Here is a 21251-nt window from a genome sequence, read left to right as displayed (position 1 = left end):
GCTCTCTGTCTACTGACAGGAATCCTTTCAGTATCCCTCACCCTGCAACCATCTTCCTCTACCACGCTCTTCACTGCTTCGGCATACGACACTTTCTCTACTACTCTAACCCTGGCAACCTCAACCTGCCTTTCTCTCACCGGACACCTCGGATCTCCAGCCCCATTGGCACCCCCACAACTTTCTTCACCGATACTACACATTCCTTCGTCTCATGCCCTCCTGCACACTTTTCCTATCTAGGAATCTCCCTCCTACACACTGCTGCAACATACACATAAACTTGACACCTTAAACATTGTAGTATTTCAGAACAAAAGCTCTCAAGGGATAACTTACACTTCCTAACTTGTCCTTGTCAGGCAAAGACTCTACATCAAAACACAGCAGGACAGACAATCACTTCTCTGTTACCCCACGCTCTCCACCTGTGTCGCACCAAATGGCGGGCGTCACAGACACCGGCCATATTACATTTCTGATCCTCCTCAACACTTAATGCTACCTCTGTTATCACTTCTTTTAAAGGCGCCCTGCTCCGGAGAGCAAAGAAAGTCACATTTCTTGTCCCTAATCATGTGATCTGTAGCACCCTCTCCCTCTGGACTGAAGAAACACAATAAATCATCACTATTCCACTCCGAGTTACTCTCACCAACTCAAAAGTCCCCAACCTCTTTTCCACCCAACCTTACACCACATTCGGATCAGCCAAAATGCAAGGATCAATTCTCACCACAAATCTCACTCCCACTGGGCCAGAATTATCCTTTTCATCCTCGGGACGAGGCCCGACCTCGGCGGTCCTTACTGCACGTACTACATCCATACTTTCGGTAGGTTCCATCTCTGAGAAACTAGAACCTGTATGCCTCTTTTTGCACTTGGCGCCAACCTTCCTCACCACACCGCTTCCCTCTACACCCAGCTCCTTCTCAGCAGTCATCACTGTACCGTCCCCACAATTAATTCACCCTTACTCTCTTCACGTTCACTTTCCTTCTCTAACTCTTCCAAAAGTTCCGTGTGATCCTCCATTCCGTATTCCCTCAAAACATATTCCACTTTTTTTATTTTTTCCTTATCCGCCATCTTCTCCATCACCAGATCTTCCAGAAGTCTTGTGCACTCCCCCACTCCATTTTTCTTTGTCCTTTCGTCTTGTCCAAGGCCACTTAAGGCAAGCCTTCTCAACCTAACCCTAGAGTAAAATACCCATAGACTTAGACAACATTAGTGCCCAAAAGCCTGTTTTAGCATGAGGACTTCCACCAACTGGGAGGGACTCAGACGCCATAACAGGACAGATAAAATGAAGTGTGCTTTAAATACCTGAGAAAGGTGCACTAACTGAAGTGGAAGGAGACGGGGGTCTGCAATGCAACCAAGCGTCTTGATTGGTTGGGAAAATGGCAGTAGTGTGCTAGGACATTGATAGGTGATGTGAAGTTGGTGGTGAGAACAGTTCACTTGAGATGGCTGGCCTTTTTTTTTACAATAATGAAGTTGAAATGATCCTTATTGTTAGTCAAGTAAAACAGTAACTATGGGTTAGTGGTTAAGTTCACTGGGCCAGTAACTGAAAGGTTTCAGGTTTGAATCCCAAAGGTGGCAAGGTGGAAAAATATTCCATTCTGCCCTTGAGCAAGGCAGTTAAGCCCTAATAATTGCTCCCTGGGTGCAGATGTTGATTAAGGTAGCCCCCCAAAACCTCCTTGGCATGAACAAAGTGGGAGATGATTTCTTTCGTTGTGATGTGGGAGAGATTGTTGTTGTTTTCTCTGGCCCTCTGTTTATAGTAGTGTTTGTTGTCTGAATCAACCAGTGGGCGACCTCAGGACCAAAGTCCTCAGAATTATCTCTAAAACAACAGCTTTGTTCAGGAGGAAGAGCATAAGATGACATTTAGGTCTGGGTAGAGAGGAAATTATAAATATAGATATCTTTCTACACCGCATATGATTTGCATAAACATTAACAATGCATATAATTTACCAAAAATACCCAAGTACACCCAAATGGAGATCATACATTTGGAACCACAGCAAGCTGCTGCCTTTTCTATATCAAGCTATCACTGGAGCCATGCAGTCTATGTATTAATGCACTCATAAAATTAGTCACAGCTTTTAATTTGTATGCAAATAGAGCAATTACATTATGCATTCGTGATGCACAGGGCTAAGAATTTTTCCTGACCATGTGACCTGACAAGGAAAATCTCCTAGTGATGTGTGCTATGTATAATACTTTTGTCTTTGCATTCATTAGCAGTAAAAACCAAATATTTCATGCTCTGAGAGAGATTGAATGGTTAACTAAGTCTGTTATTTTCTGTCATATACAGAAACAGAAAGTGACGTTTTTCTAATTTTAGTTGCGACATGGATTACGCAACAGATGATAAAAGTAGGTTGTCAGAAGTAACAGTGAGGTTGAAATGCATTTAATGTTAATTAAAACACTTTGTCGAATCAAATTTTTAAACTGCCTCTGCTCGCCTTGCGATACACTTCCTGTCGTCTCTGTACAGGCACATAGAGCTTGTCTCAGCAGCTGTGAAATTGTCTCACACTGGAGAGCAAACCAGCTTTATCATCCACTGAGCAGCACTAACCTGCAGATAAACTAGGGAGACAAACTCTGTGCTCCCTCTATCTGTCTAGCGCTAGCAACGTGTCACACCACTGCAGCAGTGAAACGGAAGAGATCAGTGTTGGGATTGGCAAAGAAAGCAGCCTGGGCTCCTATCGGCCCCTTTCTCTGCTGCTTTCACTGACCTGCCCATCACAGTTCCTCTCAAATGTCGCACAAATCCAAATTCAATTTCCGCATTGTCTCCATTTGTGTAGTGTAGATTTTTTTAACCCCCATAAGTGTTTATTTAAGCGGATTTTGGTCTTTATAATATAGTCCCTGTCTAGGTTAAGAGGCTGAGCCTTTTTTGCGAAACAATAGAGTTGCCTTCCTTTTTACTATTGCAAACATGTGTGTAAACTAGCAAGGCAGGAAAATAAGGGTTAATCTAATCAAACTTCATCCACCTCTACCAAAGAGGTTAGGTCTGCTTCATGTTTGAAGTTTAGCCATGGAAAAAAAATATTGTGAAACTGCTATCGTTCCAGCCCTAGCAATCATACTGTAATGTAGCACTTAAGGGAAAGTGGGATACCTAGTCAGTTGTACAACGGAATGCATCTTCCGCATTTAACCCCTCTGAATCAGAGCGGTGCAGGGGGCTGCCTTACATTGACATCATCTGCACCCGGAGAGCAGTTGTTGGGGTTAACTGCTTTGCTCAGGGGCTGAACTACAGAGTTTTACCTTGTCAGCTCAGGGATTTGATCCAGCAACCTTTCAGTTACTGGCCCAATGGTCCTACCCACCAGATTACAGGGAAGCATGTCTTGTCGTATGGTTACAAAACTGTTCTCTGGAGTCTAGCCTTGAGGCGTCACACTACTGAGCAGGGCAGTGTGGCTTCTGGAGCCCTGAGCTCTGGCTTTAGAGTTAGAGTAAAGCAGGAGTAATTCATCTCTGGTTACATCCTGAAGAGTACATATGTAATGTAAGCCTCAGCGCACGCGCGCACACACAGACACACACACACACACACACACACACACACACACACACACACACACACACACACACACACACACACACACACACACACACACACACACACACTACACAGACACATTGTCACAGACATAAACATTGGAGTGAAGTTCCCTAAAAGGCTTAAATAACCACTGACTGTGCGGTGCAGTATCCAGGCAACAGGGCTTGAATCAATGGCGGCGAGGGGGGTGTGTCACTCGGATGTGTCATGAAGAAGTCGACAACCTTGAGTTCCTTGTCCAAGACTAAAGTGCTACGGCTAGAGAAACAAATCGATGGAGCATTTGTCCCGCTGCATGGATCTCACCGGAAATATACAACAACAAAAAACGATCCATTGTCAAAGAACCACTTATGTGCAGATCAAAGACTGTACATGTTAAAAATAAGCAAGCAAGTACACATTATGTAATTATATTTGTTCATCTACGGTTCAGACACTTAGGTCTAAGTGCCTTTACATTTACATTTACATTTTAGTCATTTAGCAGACGCTCTTATCCAGAGCGACTTACAAATTGGTGCATTCACCTATAATATCCAGTGGAACAACCACTTTACAATAGTGCATCTAAATCTTTGGCACATCCACTGCATCAACCAGACTCTGCATCATTAAGCAGTTCACATCTCCTACTAGCTGCATCTGTTTCTGATGGCACTGAAGTTGAGTGATGGTTACAGTTGAGTGGCTGCAAATTGAAGAGGAACACGCACCAGGGGCTCATTTCCCATAGGACACCATCGCAGTTAAATATGCCCATCCAAGCACAAAATGTGCATTGAGGACGTACAGTTTACAGAGTACAGCTTACACATCCAGAGGAGCTTCTGGCAGAATACCAAACAATGCATTTAACAAACACAAATACATCCACAGATGTTGTACAACAATATTACATACCATATACAGCATGGCAACACTCGTAGTCAGAGAGGAAACAGTACAGCAAACTTTAATTGGACGAGTCTGACTTTACAACATTCCAAACCATTTCAATTAATGCCACTCTGAACTGAGAGAGAATACATTAACAAATATCAACAATATATCCACAAATACTTTAATAATAGAACGTATCCAGAATAATAGCTAGGCTACTTCAAATGTATCCACAACAACAATTGCAGAGATGCTTGAGCTTAACATTGATCAACTGTGCTTTATCTGTGTATTGTGAAAGTACGCATCTCTTTTTGCCAAGTAGCCTACTGTACAGTTTGACTTTCTCAACAGGTTCCACAAAACAAATATGACAGAATGATGAACAGTACCTGAATGTGAGCTGTACATGTAAACGAACTTGGTCCATTTGTAGTGCTGGATCAGGGCAATGAGGGGCTCCTGGAGTTCCGGTCTCAGCTGGATTACAAACTGGTTGTTGGTTTCTATGGGGAAACTGGGTGTCACAAAGCAGACGTGGAGAGCCCCGCAGAATGACATGAGCATGTTCATGGTCTTCCTGTCATACAGTCCGATGATGGCATAGACTCCTTTGGAAAACTGTGAACAAACTGTGGAGAGGAAAAAGAAAGAAGAGGAGAGGTGATCACATCTGATTGCTATGTTTATTCATGAAAAAGACTGAACAGACAGAAAATCGGTGAGACATAAGAATGGGTGTAGGCATACATGTTAACTGTTAACTCCCCGAGAACAGAGACCGCCTTAAGTAGGCCCGGGGATACATTTTTTTAAAGGAACTCAGTCGGGGTCTCAACTTACTGTATACACAAAGTGCAAATTCAAAATTTGTTTGTGCATCAGCAATTTTTCTCTTATGTCAGTCACTGATAGTCACTCAATTAGCCCTTGTCAGCAAAAAAAAAATGTGATCGGTAAGTTAGTCTAGCCAGCTTTCTAAACGTGTAGTGATCATGGTTGAATTACCGACCCGGGCGGCCCCCATTTTGATTTTGTTAGTAACTCTCGAATGTCATATTAAAAACGGCAAACATTTCTCTCCACCCTATGGATCAGTAGAATTGCATGAAGTTACGTATGACATTTCTAAATCTTCTCTCTGCCCCATGGCAAAATTTGTGAATTGCAGCAACCTTGCTTTAAGTTCTATTTAGGGTTTTATCTATTGGGATGATAATGTTTTTGATAAATAAAAATGTTATTTAATTATTTTAAATGAAATATCCTTGGAATGTTCTCCTAGCATTCACTAAAATGTTGTGCACAACCTCTGTAACAACCACCGTAGAACATTCCCAAAAAGGTCTCATTAGGTTTCCAGGTGATAACACAATGTACCTGTAATGTTTTCCAGAACATTCGTCAAGGTTGTGGCAAATGTTTTCATAACACAAAAACTGTCCAGTTGTGCTGTTGATTAGACAATGTTTGTATAAAACATTTGCCAGAACACATTTTGTCTGTTCTTTAAAGGTTCACAGAATGTTTCATTAGGTTGTGGGAACAGTCTGATGGGTACATTGTGGGGACATCACAAAAGATATGTTCCCAAAACCCCAAAACTGTCCAGTTGTGTGGATGATTATACAATGTTTATTTTAGGCTACAAAAAACATTCACCTGATGTTACAAGAACATTCTCAGAACACATTTTGTCTGATATGTAAAGGTTCTCAGAATGTTTCTTTAGGTTTTGGGAACATTGTGGGGATATGACTAGAGTTCCAAAACACAAAAGTGACTGAAACATGGTCCTGCTCCTCTTTTTTTAACCAGCTCATGTTTAAAACAAATACAATGTGTTAAAACACCACTGGAGATACAGCTCAATACTATACCTGTGCCTCTGCTCTAGCCATTTTGTTTGCCTCCCTGTTGTGCTGTCTATCTGTCTCAGCATCTTTTCTGCTGTCATTATGTGCTTCTTCTTGTTCTCTGTCTTTATGCCTTTATGTTATTAAAGCCAAGCTAAGGACTTAAGATAAGTTGCAAATTAGTGTCTGTCATGTGTTTTCCTACCCTAAGTTTTAATTAGTATTACAGGGCTCCCGACTAACATTTTCCCCTGGTATCACTGGTGCCATTAAATTTTACAGTTTGTGGGACCAGCCCATGATTTGGTCGGACCCAAAATCATGAGTAATCATCATGTGAAGTCATTCATAGTGCTTTATCAAGAATGATAAATAGACTACTGAGGTATTCAATAAATAAGTTGTTTCATCTAACAGTTCCAAGCAGGAATGCATGATTCAAGATATTTTAATGGGCAACTTTAATCCAGTGATTATCATGAATTTTGGGTTGACAATTAGACTATAGTTACTGTCAAACTAGGACTGCATAATGTCTTGATTTCTTTTTGTACAATAGAGATTAATTTTTATGTGCACTAACTAATATCCAAGCTGGTCATTAGAAATAGACGTTGATTTGAAAAGGTCGTAGAACGTCCATATATACATTTTTTTTTAAAGATCACCCAGCACTGGGCGCGAACTCACAGATCATCCTGATCTCGCAGGCTTACATTCTGTTTTGCTACAAATATAGTCTGGCCACGACCAGATTCAAACTATTTGAGCCCCTCCCTTCCATCCACTGTATGGCCGGACCTGTCACGGTTGTCGTCGGTTAAGGAGGACCAAAACGCAGCAGGTATGTGTATGCTCATCGTGTGTATTTATTTACAAACTAAATGAACACCAAAACAACAAAAACGAAACGAACTCACGAACAACAAAACAGTCTGGCAAGGCACAAGGCTAAACTCAGAACAATCTCCCACAATTAAACAGACAAACACACCCAACTAATATAGGACTTCCAATCAAAGGCAACACCACACAGCTGCCTTCAATTGGAAGTCCACCCCAATTAACTCTACATAGAAATAGACTACCTAGACTAAACATAGAATTACATAAACATAGATCATAAACCAAAAACCCGGAAATACTAAATCAAACGCCCTTTTACCAAAACACCACCCCGAACCACATAAAACAAATACCCTCTGCCACGTCCTGACCAAACTACAATAACAATTAACCCTTATACTGGCCAGGACGTGACAGGACCTGTATGGCCGGCATCCTCTGATAATCTGTGGGGGTGGTTTAGATGATGACGACAACGAGAACCGCCTGTACTGGCTGCAGAAGTCAAATCATAACAAAACTGGCTGCTCTTGAGGAGGTTGGTGTTGATGCTGGTATAGCAGCAGTTATATCAGAACTGGAGGGCACAGCTTAATTGAAAGAAAAGAAATAACAGCATTGAAGGCTTTTCTTAGGGGTGAAGACACATTTGCTCTTTTCCCGACTGGAGTTCGCCAGGAGCTTGATTTACCAGCTAGCTCCGTTTAGACAAGAAAATGGGATGGATCGAGTGTCGTCAATGGTCGCCCTCATGGAAGTTCACGTCACATACACATAGTAAATATACAGCGCATTTGGAAAGTATTCAGATCCCTTGACTTTTTCCACACTTACTTTACAGCCTTATTCTAAAATTGATTAAATAGTTTCTTCCCTCCTCAATATAGCTACCCCATAATGACAAAGCAAAAACTGTTTTTTAGAAATTTGGGCATATGTATTAAAAATAAAAACTGAAATATCACATTTACATAAGTATTCAGACCCTTTGCTCAGTACATATTACAGCCTCGAGTCATCTTGGGTATGATGCTACAAGCTTGGCACACTTGTATTTGGGAAGTTTCTCCCATTCTTCTCTGCAGATCCTTAAGCTCTGTTGGGTTGGATGGAGAGCGTCGCTGCACAGCTATTTTTTCAAGTCTCTCCAGAGATGTTCGATCGGGTTCAAGTCCGGGCTCTGGCTGGGCCACTCAAGGACATTCAGAGACTTGTCCCGAAACCTCTCCTGCATTGTCTTGGCTGTTTGCTTAGGGTCATTGTCCTGTTGGAAGGTGAACCTTCGCCCCAGTCTGAGGTCCTGAGCGCTCTGGAGAAGGTTTTCAACAAGGATCTTTCTGTACTTTGCTCTGTTCATCTTTCCCTCGATCCTGACTAGTCTCCCTGTCCCTTAAGCTGAAAAACATCCCCACAGCATGATGCTGCCACCAACATGCTTCACTGTAGGGATGGTGCCAGGTTTCCTCCAGACATGACACTTGGAATTCAGGCCAAAGAGTTCAATATTGGTTTCATCAGGCCAGAGAATCTTGTTTCTCATGGTCTGAGAGTTCCTTACGTGCCTTTTGGCAAACTCCAAGAGGGCTGTCATGTGCCTTTTACTGATGAAAGTCTTCTGTCTGGCCACTCTACTTTAAAGGCCTGATTGGTGGAGTGCTGTAGAGATGGGCGTCCTTCTGGAAGATTCTCCCACCTCCACAGAGGAACTCTGGAGCTCTGTCAGAGTGAACATTGGGTTCTTGATCAGAACCAAGAACCTGATGCATAATTTGCATAATTGCATAATTTGATATCAAACGAGTCCTTGCTATCGATAAAAGACAATACTGTGCAGTCGTCTTCGACCTGGCCAAGGCTTTTGACTCTGTCAATCACCGTATTCTTCCAAGACTCAACAGCCTTGGTTTCTCTAATAACTGCCTCACCTGGTTCACTAACTACTTCTCAGATAGAGTTCAGTGTGTCAAATCGTAGGGCCTGTTGTCCGGACCTCTGGCAGTCTCTATGGAGGTGCCACAGGGTTAAATTCTTGGGCCAACTCTTTTCTCTGTATATATCAATGATGTCGCTCTTGCTGCGGGTGATTCTTTTATCCACCTCTATTCAGACGACACCATTCTGTATACATCTGGTCCTTCTTCGGACACTGTTTTAACAAACCTCCAAACAAGCTTCAACGCCATACAACACTCCTTCTATGGCCTCCAACTGCTCTTAAATGCTAGTAAAACAAATGCATGCTCTTCCACCGATCGCTGCCCGCCCAACTAGCATCACTACTCTGGACGGTTCTGACTTAGAACATGTGGACAACTATAAATACCCAGGTGTCTGGTTAGACTGTAAACTCTCCTTCCAGACTCATATTAAGCATCTCCATTCCAAAGTTAAATCTAGAATCGGCTTCCTATTTCGCAACAAAGCCTCTTTCACTCATGCTGCCAAACATACCCTCGTAAAAATGACTATCCTACCAATCCTTGACTTCGGCGACGTCATTTACAAAATTGCCTCCAACACTCTACTCAGCAGACTGTGTAGTCTATCACAGTGCCATCTGTTTTGTCACCAAAGCCCCATATACTATCCACCACTGCAACCTGTATGCTCTCGTTGGCTGGTCCTCACCACATATTCTTTGCCAAACCCACTGGCTCCAGGTCATCTATAAGTCTTTGCTAGATAAAGCTCCGCCTTATCTCAGCTCACTGGTCACCATAGCAACACCCACCCATAGCATGCGTTCCAGCAGGTATATTTCACTGGTCATCCCCAAAGCCAACACCTCCTTTGGTCACCTTTCCTTCCAGTTCTCTGCTGCCAATGACTGGAACGAATTGCAAAAATCACTGAAGTTGGAGACTTATATCTCCCTCACTAACTTTAAGCATCAGCTGGCAGAGCAGCTTACCGATCGCTGCAGCTGTACACAGCCCATCTGTAAATAGCCCATCCAACCAACAATCTACCTCATCCCCATATTTGTTTTTCTGCTCTTTTGCACACCAGTAATTCTACTTGCACATCTATCACTCCTGTGTAAATTGCTAAACTGTAATTACTTCGTCGCCTTACCTCCTTACTTAATTTACACACACTGTATACAGATTTTTCTATTGTGTTATTGACTGTACAATTGTTTATCCCATGTGTAACCTTGTTGTTTTTGTCGCACTGCTTTGCTTTATCTTGGCCAGGTCGCAGTTGTAAATGAGAACTTGTTCTCAACTGGCCTACCTGGTTAAATAAAGGTAAAAAAAGTTGAACATTAATTGTACTCCTAGCTAGCAGTGGATAAGTAACAGGACTTCCCAAAGACAATAAGCTAGCTAGCTTAGTTAGCAAACTGTAGCTAGCTATATGACTTGCTCTAACATAACGTTGCAACGTTATGGACAGTAATGGACAATATGATGACTTCTGTTTGCAAGTCCATAAATATGGATGTTATTGATATACTTTCTCATGTAGACTATTTTGGATCTTATTTTCTTTCAAGTCAAATGTTTGTCACATGCTTCGTAAACAACATGTGCAAACTAACAGTGAAATGCTTAGGTCCTTCCCAACAATGCAGAATACAATAAAAGAATGCAATATTAACAGAAAAACATAGTAACACGAGGAATAAATACACAATGAGCAATGATAGCTTGGCTAAATACATGGGGTACCAGTGCCAACACCCTACATCCCACTGCCTGCTTGCATCTGAAGCTAAGCAAGGTTAGTCCTGGATGGGAGACCAGATGCTGCTGGAAGAGGTGTTGGAGGGCCAGTACGAGGCACTCTTTCCTCTGGTCTAAACACATATATATATCTCAATTCCCCAGGGCAGTGATTGGGGACATTATCCTGTGTAGGGTGCTGTCTTTTGGATAGGACGTTAAACGGGTGTCCTGACTCTGTGGTCATTAGAAATGCCATGGCACTTATCGTAAGAGTAGGGGTGTTAACCCCGGTGTCCTGGCTAAATTCCCAATCTGGCTCTCATACTATAATTTCCACCTAATCATCCCCAGCTTCCAATTGGCTCATTCCTCTCCACTGTAACTATTCCCCAGGTTGTTGCTGTAAATGAGAATGTGTTCGCAGTCAACTTACCTGGTAAAATAAGGTTAAATACAACATGTAAATGTGTACATAGGAGAAAAGTGACTAGGCAACAGGATAGATAATAGACAGTAGGTGTGTATGTGTTGGAGTGTCAGTGTGGGCAGAGTCCAGTGTGTGTGCATAGAGTAAAAAAGGGTTAGTGCATGGGTCAAAGCAGATAGTTAACCAAATAGCTACCCGGACTATTTTAGCAATCTTATGGCTTGGGGGTATTTGTATTTGTTATCGCTCCCCATTAGCTGCTGCCAAGGCACCAGCTACTCTTCCTGGGGTCCAGCAACATTTAAGCAGTTATACAACCATTTTTAAACATTACAATACATTTCACAATTTCACAATACATTGTGTGTCATCACACCACTACTCTACTACATCATATATACAACACAAAATCCATGTGTAGTGTGTGTATAGTGCATATGTTATCATGTGTATGTGTGTGTCTCCTCACAGTCCGCTATTCCATAAGGTGTATTTGTATCTGGTTTTTCAATCTCATTTTACTGCTTGCAAGAGTTACAGTATCTGATGTGGAATAGAGTTCCATGTAGTCATATCTCTACGTAGTACTGTGCACCTCCCATATTCTGTTCTGGACTTGGGGACAGTGAAGAGACCTCTGGTGGCATGTCTTGTGGGGTGTGCAGGGGTGTCTGAGCTCTATGCTAGTAGTTTTTACAGACATCTCAGTGCATTCAACACGTCAAAACTTCTCACAAATACAAGAAGTGATGAAGTTAATCTCTCCTCTACTTTGAGCCAGGAGAGATTGACATGCATATTAATGTTAGCTCTCCTTGTACCAGTGTTGTAGTACTCGTCTCGGTCTCGAGACCTCATATTGAATGTCTCGGTGGATACATTTGTACTCAGTCTCGGACAGTGAGGACTCGTAATTTCCTCCCAATACGAGCGGAGACAAGGCCAAATATATACTTTCTTTTTATATATAACAGCCTTTATATCTATTATAGACATTTTTGCGAAGTGGTGAACCTATAGGCTTTCAGTGTGTAACAGGTTTGTGATTCTGAAAGGACAGCAACCATAATACCAGTGCACTCATGTAGGAGAGTGCACTTTTTGTAAAACACAAAGGGCCAGTGGTGGAGAGGAGGCTACACTTAAGCAATAAGGCACGAGGGGGTGTGGTATATGCCAATATACCACAGCTAAGGGCTGTTCTTAGGCATGCGCATACAGCGTTTAGCCGTGGTATATTTGCTTTATACGACGAACCCCCGAAGTGCCTTATTGTTATTATAAATTGGTTACTAAACTAATTAGAGCATTAAAAATAAATGTTTTGTCATACCAATGGTATACGTTGTAATATACCATGGCTGTCAGCCAATCAGTATTCAGGGCTCGAACCACCCAGTTTATTATCAGGTATATGCCGTATACCCAGGTAGGAAAGAGGTTTCAACTTGTATCTACCAGTAAATGCTGACCACACCGTTCGCATTACGTGAGTGAGCGTTGCAAAATAAATGTACACATACATGTTATTCAATCATTGCATCCAAACTGCTCGCGCGTGTCAACGAACGTCTGCGTAGCCAAGCACAAAAATAGAACTTGGTTCTATTTGTGACTCTTGACGTGCTGCAAGTCCCGCCTCTCCCATCTCCTCATTGGTTTTTAGGAACATATTCTCACGTGGGTGATTGAAAGATGAACTGAGGTCCACATTACAGTGCAGTTGGTGGTGGTAATGCACCTTAAAGTTGGTTGTCAACCGCCATTTGAAGAAGAAGAAGAGATTACTAGAAATGAACTCGGTTTACCCTTTTATCTGTGGATTCATTGTCAGAGTAGAGGACCATGTGCATTTCAGGTAAAATAACAACCCAAAGTTTATATCCCAGGAAAAATTTGCTAGCAACAGCAAATTAGCTAGCTAAATTGCCATGATTGTTTAATGCTTTTTGACCTGTCCCCAAATTAATATAGTTGATTCAGAGTTCATTTTGATATTTCATCCTGCATGTCCTGATCGTGTCTGGTGTGGATGGACAAAATCAACATGCACGCAGACGCACGCACGTGCCAGGTCTAGTCAGCATGTAAAGGCAACAATGGGTATGCAAGCCAGTTATTGAAAAAGTTTATTCCGAAGTGGTGGTTTGTGATGCACAATGAATCAGGGGTGTAGACATGTATGGGCCTGGGTTGACAGAGACCCACCCACTGGGGAGCCAGGCCCTGACAGGCCCACCCAATCAGATTGATGTGGTTTAAGCATTGTTGTGGACTTAGAAAAAAAATACAAAAAATGTGACGATCATAATATCAGTAAAAAATATAAAATTCCCAGTTTTTGCTACAAAACCAACTATATAAGAAATTTAAAAATAATATACAGCATATTTGACTCAACGTAGATGGAGGCAGTTCAATGCATGATTAATATAATTCACCAATACATTTCTTGGTAGTTCAAAAAATATTGCTATCAGGTTGTAAATCACAGCTGGCCTGCTACATTGTTTGCTGCCTTCATTCGGGATGCACTGTTTCATTTTCAATGACACAATAATGTGGACAAAAACGGACGAATGTAACTAAGGCTAGGAATGTCAATACAATCAAACTAACAAGGGCAGTGATGACAAGTCAGTCATAATGTGGCTAATAGGCTAGCATTTCTATTTATGTATAATAATAAAAAACACGGAGCCTAAGAGTGTACAAAGCTGTCATCAAGGCAAAGGGTGGCTACTTTGAAGAATCTGAGATATATACATTATATTTTGATTTGTTGTAACACTTTTTTTTTGGTTACTACATGATTCCATATGTGTTATTTCATCATTAATATTCTACAATGTAGAAAATAGTACAAATAAAGAAAAACCCTTGAATGAGTAGGTGTGTCCAAACTTTTTAAAGTCGCACTGTTTCAATTGCCTGTAAACACACAGTCCAGTTCAAAGGGAATGGTGGCAGGCCTGTCTGGCAATGGCTTGTTTGCATAAAGGCCTTCAGTAGCTCTGATTTGGCTATGTTGCACCGGTCTGCGTACACTCCGGTCCTGGACGAGTCGGATGTTTTATTTGTTTTTAATTACTGCAGTGTCTATTAATTGTCCAAACACACGGCCACTTTCCCACTCTATATTGCTAGAGGATTTTCACAAATGCCTTAGTATACGTAATTCTCAAACATTTGTAAGAATTTATGAAAACGTGATAATGACCATGTCTACATTTATTTTTTAGTTAACCTTTTATTTAACTAGGCAAGTGAGTCAAGAACAAATTCTTATTAACAATGACAGCCTACCCCGGACGACGCTGGGCCAATTGTGCGCCGCCCTATGGGACTCCCAATCACGGCCAGATGTGATACAGCTTGGATTCAAACCAGGGACAGTAGTGACACCTCTTGCACTGAGATGCAGTGCCTTAGACCGCTGCGCTACTCAGCACATGGCCTGTATAGAACGCTTTGATGTACGCATATCATCTGCTAGCGACTCAGCTGCCTTCATTCAAGTAGACATGGCTGTTCAGTGGAGAAAGAAAACAATGCTAACCAAAGAGTACCTTTTTAAAGGGGCAATCTGCAGTTGCTACATACATTTTTGGACTTAAAGTATTGTTATGTACCCATTTTGATTCTTATAGGAATGTCCTAAGTTAAAAAAAATTTGGAAGTGTCATTCTTCCTGGGGGTGTATATGAACAGATTTTTTATAATATTTGTTGCTAAAATGCTGTCAGCTCCACTTTAAACCTAAAACAAATATGTTATGAATGTCATAAAAACAGAATTACTGTATTTGGAAATTGTGCAATATTGTGGGAATGTTCTGTGGAAACTGTGAATATCACAAGAATATTCTTGCAACATCTCAGACAACTCCTATAACTTAATTAAATATTCAAAAAAAATAATAACTTAGTCCAGGTGTTTTTGTCAACATTCTTACAACACTATAGGAATGTCCTTTGCAACCTAACAAATGTCAACACAACTGAGCATATCTTGTGTTTTGGGAACCTCTCTTGTAAATGTACCCACACTGGTCCCACAACCTAATGAAATGTTCTGGGAACCTTTTAAAGTACTCAACGTCTTTTCTGTAAACATTCTAGCAACATCAAAGGATTGTTTTGTTCACCCTGATACAAAAGCTATCTGAATGTCAGCACAACTGGACAGGTGTGGTGTTTTGGAAACCCATAATATTCTCACCAGACTGTTCCCACAACCTAATGAAACATTCTGGGAACCTTTTAAAGAAGAGACAGAATGTGTGTGGGATGGGATGTTTGTGACAGCTGTCTTTGCAGTCCTCCATTGATTCTCTAAGCTGGTGTTCCTTTTATCTTATTCATGTCTGTGTATATATTTAATTTCTTTCCATGGTTTAGCGCAATCATTTCTGCACTGTCACTCATTGTTGCATCTCTCTGCAGGTTTCAGTTTCAATTGTTTGCTTGTTATTCAATATGAGTCTCATGCAGGGAGTCAGCCTGGAGCCAAAAGCCATCTAAAAAGACAAGAGCTGCTGCCATAAAATGACATGATAAAGGACTGCAGCAATGGTGCTGTATACACATGGCCTATATAGAACGCTTTGATGTATGTATTTCATCTGCTAGCGACTCAGCTGCCTTCATTCAAGTAGACATGGCTGTTCAGTGGAGAAAGAAAACAATGCTAACCAAACAGTACCTTTTAAAGGGGCAATCTGCAGTTGCTACATCAATTTATGGACTTCAATTATTGGTAGGTACCCATAGATTTTTGAAGAATATAAGTTATAAATGCCTCATGAGCTAAGTTTAACTGTCGTAGCCCATCAGAACACAAAATATAAGCTTGTTTTACTTCAATGTGTCACGTCCTGACCATAGTAAGTTGTTCTTTTATATGGTAGAGTAGGTCAGGGCGTGACAGGGGGTGTTTGTCTGTTTTGTGTATTTCTATGTTTAGTTTCTAGTTTTTGTATTTTTAGATTAGTTTTTGTTTGGCATGACCTCCAATTAGAGGCAGCTGTTTGTCATTGTCTCTAATTGGAGACCATATTTAAGTTGATGTTTGTCTCACTGGTGTTTGTGGGTGATTAATTTTGTGAGTAGTGTATGCCTGCTCTGCGTCAAGGCTTTCTTATTTTGTATTCCCAGTTTATTGTTTATTGCATTTAGTTTCACTATTGAATAAAAGATGTTGAACTACGATAATGCTGCGTATTGGTCAGATCCTTCTAACAGCCGTGACACAATGTTTGTAAACAAAGTAAATGTAAACAAACACTGTATAGCCTCAAAACAAGTATTTTTTTTAAACTATAATTTTATATCATGAATGGTCAATGCATCCAGCCCCATCCATCAGCTTATTACCGAAATAGTGGCTACGAGAACGCGTTGTTATTGTTTCAAATTCAGATTGCCCCTTTAGGGGAGACAGACCCAAAAAAGTATCAGAATTGGAGTGACTTGTGTAATGCTGATTTGAATTAATATACTTATGCTAATTTGTCTGATTATATTGTGCTGATTTGATTAGCTTTACTGTGTACGCTATGTTGTTTCCATTTAAATCACAACTACTGATTAATTTGTCCTTGTAAAAGCCAGGGCCATTTTTCCTCCAATGCCAAAGATACCAGAAGCTGACAAAGTATATTTTATTACTTTCAAGATACACATCTTTCTCTTTAGCAGATACAAAGGCAATACAAGACTCCACAGTTCTGTTATCTCCTTTTACCACAGTACATTTTCCCATGTACCTTTTAATCTCGTCATAATTTACCCGGCATTGTATTTCATACAAACTACAGTGAGGGAAAAAAGTATTTGATCCCCTGCTGATTTTGTACGTTTGCCCACTGACAAAGAAATGATCAGTCTATAATTTTAATGGTAGGTTTATTTGAACAGTGAGAGACAGAATAACAACAAAAAAATCAAGAAAAACACATGTCAAAAATGTTATAAAATGATTTGCATTTTAATGAGGGAAATAAGTATTTGACCCCTCTGCAAAACATGACTTAGTACTTGGTGGCAAAACCCTTGTTGGCAATCACAGAGGTCAGACGTTTCTTGTAGTTGGCCACCAGGTTTGCACACATCTCAGGAGGGATTTTGTCCCACTCCTCTTCGCAGATCTTCTCCAAGTCATTAAGGTTTCGAGGCTGACGTTTGGCAACTCAAACCTTCAGCTCCCTCCACAGATTTTCTATGGGATTAAGGTCTGGAGACTGGCTAGGCCACTCCAGGACCTTAATGTGCTTCTTCTTGAGCTCCTCCTTTGTTGCCTTGGCTGTGTGTTTTGGGTCATTGTCATGCTGGAATACACATCCACGACCCATTTTCAATGCCCTGGCTGAGGGAAGGAGGTTCTCACCCAAGATTTGACGGTACATGGCCCCGTCCATCATCCCTTTGATGCGGTGAAGTTGTCCTGTCCCCTTAGCAGAAAAACACCCCCAAAGCATAATTTTTCCACCTCCATGTTTGACGGTGGGGATGGTGTTCTTGGGGTCATAGGCAGCATTCCTCCTCCTCCAAACACGGCGAGTTGAGTTGATGCCAAAGAGCTCCATTTTGGTCTCATCTGACCACAACACTTTCACCCAGTTGTCCTCTGAATCATTCAGATGTTCATTGGCAAACTACAGACGGGCATGTATATGTGCTTTCTTGAGCAGGGGGACCTTGCGGACGCTGCAGGATTTCAGTCCTTCACGGCGTAGTGTGTTACCAATTGTTTTCTTGGTGACTATGGTCCCAGCTACCTTGAGATCATTGACAAGATCCTCCCATGTAGTTCTGGGCTGATTCCTCACCGTTCTCATGATCATTGCAACTCCACGAGGTGAGATCTTGCATGGAGCCCCAGGCCGAGGGAGATCGACAGTTCTTTTATGTTTCTTCCATTTGCGAATAATCACACCAACTGTTGTCACCTTCTCACCAAGCTGCTTGGTGATGGTCTTGTTGCCCATCCCAGCCTTGTGTAGGTCTACAATCTTGTCCCTGACATCCTTGGAGAGCTCTTTGGTCTTGGCCATGGTGGAGAGTTTGGAATCTGATTGATTGATTGCTTCTGTGGACCGGTGTCATTTATACAGGTAACAAACTGAGATTATGAGCACTCCCTTTAAGAGTATGCTCCTAATCTCAGCTCGTTACCTGTATAAAAGACACCTGGGAGCCAGAAATCTTTCTGATTGAGAGGGGGTCAAATACTTATTTCCCTCATTAAAATGCAAATCAATTTATAACATTTTTGACATGCGGTTTTCTGGATTTTTTTGTTATACTGTCTCTCACTGTTCAAATAAACCTCCCATTAAAAATATAGACTGATCATTTCTTTGGCAAACGTACAAAATCAGCAGGGGATAAAATACTTTTTTCCATCACTGTATACAACACATTGCTATTCATGAGCATGACCTTGGACTGTTCTCAATTGAGGTAGTTCATGTCACAGCCTGGATTAAGCAGTGAGAAAAACAGGTGTTTCTCCTGGGGTGTTTTTGGGAGATGCAGAACGCTCCAGAAGTGAACGATCCTCTCTGATCCTCTGGCTCCCCAGTGAAGATCAGCTGATGGCAGCTGGGGCTCTCTGTTCTGGCAGCCTGCTCTCTTGCTACAGAGAGGATCAAATAAAGACTGGCCGTCCAGTTGGGACTGTCTTACACAGCCGTATCATTGCTGAAGCACTTTGTGTTGACAAACAGTGATAACACATATTGACTTTTACGAGCATCATGCTGGAACTGGAGCCAGGCCTCATCATGAATCAGAGCCAGATCTCAATACAATCCACTTCTTAGGCCTAAACTCAGGCTCTTAACGTGAATTGTAATGCTTTCAATCTGCCCTCATGTTCTGCTGGCTTTGGTGCAAAAAAAGTTAACTTGTTACAGAGTTTATTGAGTGAGATTTGGTGCTTTATGATTCCCAAAAGATATCTGCCATAGCCACTATCAGTAGAGCCAGACTGCACCAGACTATAGCTACATGAGCTCTGTCAATTGTGTGATTTGCCCTAGTGACACTCCCAACTGTTGTGACACTAATTCACCCAGTGTAAGAAGGATACAGACATAATGTCACTTAATGTGGACCAAGTCGTTTAGGGGTTCTAAGCCATTTCATAAAATAGGTCTGAAATATGGCCATACCATGTATAACTAAATACTTAAAGCTCATATATATATGAGTGGACTGAAAAAACAGACAGTATATCTGAACAACCCTGCACAAGGAGACCAGCTGTCCTCTCTGACCTTGGGCCTGTTCCTGTCGGCAAATTATATCAAGCTAATGAGATATGTCACATACAATCAACATAGAAACCCCCTAAAACCAACCTATTCCACAACAGCGAACTAAAGACAATGCCCAAGTGTGACAGCGCTTTATTTTTAAAGATCCCAGAACCCTGCTAATAGGGCCTGCAGGGCCTGCAGCTCATCCTTGCTTCAGAGACAATGCCTCACAAAATGTAGGTGTTGGCTGCATGATTCAGAACCTTCAGCGGTAGTGTGTGGAGAAAGAGAGCCAGGAAGGACTTGTTGTTGAAAAGACTGCGGGGAAGGAGAGGAGAGAGGCTTTCTGCTCTCTGTGTGTGTTTAACATAAACACTGCTATCACCATGTAGGCTGCTGTGGGGCTGTGGTTGAGTGACATGACTGGGGCGTCTGGCTTGGCTGCATGTCACCACCATGAAGGAGCTGACGTGTTGGGAGGATGACCAAAAGCACTCTCTGACGGATGAAACGAACACACCGGACAGCCTGACACAAGGATGACGTGCTACTAGTGTGGGTGTCCTGACAGGACTGAACAGTGGGGACTGAATTTATTTGTGCCTCTCTCTTACTGCTGGAATGCATAGTCCTACACATCTATTGGAAACACCTTGACTTAGAAAAATACAAGGCCCCATGTTATGCTCAAACTGAGAAAGACAATGTGTACAGGATTGCACATGTTAGTCCAGATGTCCTATTCATGTGACAAAATGCACACATACACAGATTCAAAATTTGACAACATGACAATTGTTTTATCCAGACATATTGTACATTAATTCCCTTAGGCCTCAAGAGTTACCAAGATCAATTGCTCTGCATTTTCTATTGAAAGCAGCTGTTACAGGCATACACAATATGGTGCCTTTGTTCAGAATCAATGTAAATTGATGCTGCTGCATCAGACAATAAATTAGATAGTCACGTTACTCATTCCTCAATATTCTAGCCACACCTTTAGGCAGGAGGCAAACAATGCACTCACATTGATGGATGTATGCCACACAATAGAGAGACAGTAGTCTGGGACTGACAAGCATAGAATACCCAAACAATGGGAGGAGACCAGGGGCTTAAGGCGGCACAATATCTTTGCCTGTAATGGAATTACACTGAGACTCTTTGGACAATGACTATTTTGAACAATTTACACAGTAAATACAAATCTAAAAAACATTTACTGGAAAAAATGTGCACAACCAAAGTTTGGTAACAGAATTATAGTAAAATCTCCCTCAGTTTGTATCTGGACAGTTCTTAATGTAAATGTGTTTTTGTAAAATTTTCTGTGGAAATAGTTAAAAGTAGTCCTTGTGCGTAAAGTGCTTGGTTTGTTAAAGTTTTGATTCAAAGTTTTTTTGTTTGGTATACATTTGAAAGTGAAAATCTGAGTCTCAGCGTAATTCCGTTACCATGGAATTGCCCATGCGCACTGGAGAGGACAACAACACGTAGCCTTTGATTCCCACGTACTCTTCTGTCCAACTGCCCACATTGAGGTCCGTGTCATGCCTAGTGGCCACTGCCCTCCCCCGAAGGACAACACCACAGGCTCCTGATCAAGCATGCTGCTCCTGCACCCCATTTGTATCAGATCACATTGTCATTTTCTACAAACAAGCAATGTCTTTCCACC

At 41.6% G+C, this 21251-nt stretch overlaps 1 protein-coding gene across 5 annotated transcripts in view; it reads right to left on the bottom strand.

The window, feature by feature from the left end:
* The window catches only part of LOC106567417 (glutamate receptor 1), a 91982-nt gene that overhangs the window by 55033 nt on the left and 15698 nt on the right, over positions 1 to 21251 (bottom strand). For all 5 annotated transcript variants that reach the window (XR_001320064.2, XR_001320066.2, XM_014136627.2 and 2 more), the window contains exon 3: positions 4900 to 5139. Coding sequence is in view for 3 of the 5 variants with exons in the window: in XM_014136627.2 (XP_013992102.1) it covers positions 4900 to 5139 (240 nt within the window). In the remaining 2 variants the exon portion in view is untranslated. The remainder of the gene's footprint in view (positions 1 to 4899; positions 5140 to 21251) is intronic.

The sequence above is a fragment of the Salmo salar genome, chromosome ssa13 (genome assembly GCF_905237065.1).
Source record: "Salmo salar chromosome ssa13, Ssal_v3.1, whole genome shotgun sequence".
Taxonomy (NCBI): Eukaryota; Metazoa; Chordata; class Actinopteri; order Salmoniformes; family Salmonidae; genus Salmo; species Salmo salar.
This window is presented reverse-complemented; position numbering and strand designations above follow the sequence as displayed.